This window comes from Gossypium hirsutum, chromosome A05 (genome assembly GCF_007990345.1).
Source record: "Gossypium hirsutum isolate 1008001.06 chromosome A05, Gossypium_hirsutum_v2.1, whole genome shotgun sequence".
NCBI classification, from domain to species: Eukaryota; Viridiplantae; Streptophyta; class Magnoliopsida; order Malvales; family Malvaceae; genus Gossypium; species Gossypium hirsutum.
In genome coordinates this window covers 39,432,097-39,436,187 of record NC_053428.1, presented here as the reverse complement: position 1 = coordinate 39,436,187, position 4,091 = coordinate 39,432,097, and the positions used below count along the sequence as shown (strand labels likewise).

The window sequence follows — 4,091 nt, the reverse complement described above, 5'->3', positions numbered from 1 at the left end:
TTTTGATGATTTTTTTTTTATATTTGGTCATGTTGCGTCCACGGCTATGTTGAGTTTCAATTGATAAGTTGTCGAGTTGGGTTATAGAGTGATCATTAAGGAGACTTTGGAGATGTTTGAGTATTGGGTTGCCTTCTTTTCTTTTTTTTTTTTGGTTAATTTCTTGCTTCCAAAGTTTAGGGTTGTATTTCTTTTCTTGATTATTAGTGTGTGGGGTGTTGCTTTGGGTTGTTATAAGTGGATGAATGTTCGTGTTTTGGGGCACTTTTTGACGTGTTTGGGTGTGAGGGTTGTTTTATAAGATTTGTCTTTGTATCTCCTTTTTACCCTTTTGTTAGGGTTTTCTTTTATTAATAAATTACTTTAGGGCCAAAAAAACAGATGGGATAAGAGAAATGTTTCTTTAAGTGGGAATGTAATTAAGTATTGACATGGTTTAAAAAAGTAGAACCATGCTCACATTTGAACTATATGAAATTCATGTCTATTGGGTTAGTACATCCTCACACCTGAAATATTATAACTTTTCAAAGCATTGTTGATCCATTAGGAGAGGTAGTATCATTGAAGGAATCACTTATGAAAATTACAGTTAAGGTAATAAATCTTATATATCATACATAAATATAAATTAAATTTGTATGTATCGTTATTATATGTCAAATTTTTTTATTTAAAATTATGTTAAATTAATTATTTGAATATATACTATAATTTAATTCTTGAAATCATGACATTTTATTTTGACATAATGATAAAAATAAGCCTTAATATTTACTTCTTCTATCATTTTGGCCCAAATTCTATTTTGGAATCACTTTTGCCCTTAATCTTCAATTTTAGTCAAATTACTTTCCTTTAGATGAAAAAGCTAAATTAATTGCTAAAACATAATTACACTAACATCACGGTCCATATATTCTTCATAAAAAAATTAAATTAATAAAAAAAAAGTTCAATAAATTTTAAAAAAATATAAATATATATTCTTTAAATTATCCACTTTAGAAATGATGTATATGTAAACTATCATGCAGACTGCAATGTTAAGGTCGTCAGAATTAATTGTTCAGTTAGTTTTTTTGCCCAAAAGAAATAATTTGACTAAACTTTGAAAATTGAAAATTAAAATGATCCAAAAAATAAGGCCAAAGTGACAAATAAAACATTAGAGGCTAAATGTAAATTTTACATTATACTCTTATTTTCTAAAATAAAGATAAAATTATTTTAATATAGAATGATTCATAATTTTATAAATTATATAAATTATTTTATGCTATTCCTTTATCGGAAATTTATTTAATGTTATTAAATATTGTTAATATTAAATTTTTACATATTTATTAAGTTGATATCCTTCACGTGCAGGTGAGTTAAAACTAGTTATAAGAAAAATGAGAAAAATACTAGAAAAAATTAAACAAACAAGCATAAGCCAGAATTGATAAAAGCTAAATCCATGGCTACATTTATTGCAGCTTGCAGTTCCTTGAACTCTTTGTTATAGGATATAGTGATAAGCAGTTAGTTAGGCAGTTAACAGGATGGTTAAAGAATTGTTAGCAGCAGTTAGGGTTGTTTTCCTCTATATAAGTCCTGTATACAGTACTGAAGAAGATCAAGATAAAATAGAATAATATACCTCTGTTTTTCTCTGTTAGTTCTTCTTTCTCTTGAGAGCTTTTTTTGTTTTTGCTAAGCTTCTATCATGGTATCAGTCGCTCCTTGATTCTGGACCTATGGCTCATGTGACCTCCGCTGATTCTGCCTCTATTGATGGTGGTTGTGCTGCGTTTCACAGTGACAAAGTCGTGAATTCCTTCCCTCGACATGATGTAGTAAAGCTCGATGACGGTACCTTCATCTAGTGGCGACAACAGGTACGTCTCATACTTGGTGGTTATGGTTTGCTAGGGTTTGTGGATGGTACGTTATCTCAACCATCGAGATTTGTTTCTTCACCGGACAGATCTCTTGTCCCTAATCCCTCTGCTTAAGTGTTTGATCAACAAGATCAACTACTTACCTCGTGGCTTCTTTCCACGGTTAGCTCTCCATGTTTGTCTTCTTTCACGAATGCTCGATCCTCCTGTAACGTCTGGACTACGGCGGCTAGTCTATTGGTGCTAAACAATCCTGGATTCGGCATGAGCTTCATTCGCTAAAAAAAGGTACACTGCCTTCTGCCCAACGAATGAGATTTACTCATTCTTTTAGTCAAAATCAGCTTGGTCCTGGTCAAAATCAGCCTCCAAATTGGACTCCAGCTGGGTGTTTTGGTGGGCCTATGCATGGAAATTATGCTGGGCCGCATAATGCTTTGGACGGGCATTTGCCTAGACTTGGGCCTAGCAGGCCGAATATGGTTGGTCATCATCATGGCCTTCCTAGGCCTTTTACTCATTGTAATGGTTTTGATGATGGACACTTAAATGGGAATTTAAATAATTTTGCACCTATTAGCAATTTTGTACAGGTTGGATATCCTTTGAGATGTAACTCGGGAGTTGAAGCTGGGTGTGGTCCTTTGGCTCCACCTATGCATTGGCGAACCAAGCCGCAAGCTTGTGTGTATAGTGGCTCAGATCTGTGTATTGGACTTCCTCGAGTTGGTGATTTACATGCATCTGATTATTCGGATTGTTCTGGATCACATGTCAATACTGCTCAGATTGGAACTAATGGTGATGGTAGTGATTCGTATATACCAATGCCTGTTGGGACTGCTTCCTGGTACCCTGATTCGGGAGCTAGCAATCATGTCTGTCGAGATGGGTCAGCTCTTCACGATTCTTCTCCGTATTTCAGTAAGTCCTCTCTCTTGATGGGTGACGGCACTCCTACACCGATCTCCTCTGTTGGTAATTGTGTTTTACCTACATAGTCTAAATTACTTCGGTTATCAGATGTGTTGTGTGTACCAAGAATACACAAGAATCTGTTGTCTGTGTCCCAGTTTGCTAGAGATAATAATGTGTATTTTGAGTTTCATCCAACGTATTGTGTTGTTAAGGACATTGTGACCCAGGAAACACTGCTGAAGGGCCACATTCGTGATGGGTTATATCAGTTCTCATTACCAGATTTGTCTACTCAGTCCGTTTCGTTTCCAGTTGCTGCTTTTATTGAACTTCAGAATAAAACTGCTAACGGTGATGTGTTTTCCTTATGGCATAAACGTCTTTTCCATCCATCTGCTTGTGTTGTTAAAAGTGTTCTGAACAAATGTAATGTTGTGTTACAAAAAGATTGTGTTGATGGTGTATGTACGGCATGTCAAAAAGGGAAATCACATAAATTGCCTTTACTCTTTCTACTACTGAATATAGTACTCTTTTTGACTTGGTTATTTCTGATCTCTGGGGTCCTGCATCTGTTACTTGTGGGAATAATTGGTATTATATAGAGTTTGTTGATGTTTGTACTCAGTTCACGTGGGTGTATTTGCTACGTCAAAAGTCACAGGTACTATAGTGTTTTGTTCAATTTCAACAACTTATTAACAATCAATTTGGGGTAAGTATTAAACAATTTTAGAGTGACTGGGGAGGAGAGTACCGTGCCTTCACTTCGTTTCTTGCTTCTCAAGGAATTGTTCATCGCGTAACATGCCCACATACTTCTGAACAAAATTGGGTGGTTAAGCGAAAACATCGTCACATTGTTGATATGGGAATTACTCTTCTAGCTCAAGCTGGACTGTCTATGGAATACTGGGGCTATGCGTTTTGTTGTGCTGTTCACCTTATCAATTGTCTTCCTACTCCAGTCCTGAAGGGTCAAACTTGTTTTCAGGCTCTTTATGGGCGTACTCCTACGTACGATCATCTTAGGGTATTCGGGTGTTGTTGTTTTCCCTATTTACGACAATTTACGTCTCATAAGTTGGATTTTCATTCACAACCTTCCATCTTCTTGGGTTATAGTTCCCATCACAAAGGATATCAGTGTCTCCTACCTTCTGGCAAGATTGTAATTTCTCGTCATGTTGTGTTTGATGAAAATTGATTTTTGTCCTCTGAGTCTTCTTCGCGTTCCTTGCCCGTGCAAAGTTTCGGTCATGTCAACATTCTTTCGCTTATTCGAAC

At 35.7% G+C, this 4,091-nt stretch overlaps 1 protein-coding gene across 1 annotated transcript; it reads left to right on the top strand.

The window, feature by feature from the left end:
* Positions 1-1,371: 1,371 nt before the first annotated feature.
* On the top strand, positions 1,372-3,352 carry LOC107957385 (uncharacterized). The gene is made up of 2 exons (XM_016892900.2): positions 1,372-1,883; positions 1,973-3,352. Exon 2 carries the CDS (start codon positions 2,198-2,200, stop codon positions 2,885-2,887), a length of 690 nt encoding a protein of 229 aa, XP_016748389.1. The 5' UTR covers positions 1,372-1,883; positions 1,973-2,197; the 3' UTR covers positions 2,888-3,352.
* Positions 3,353-4,091: the final 739 nt, after the last annotated feature.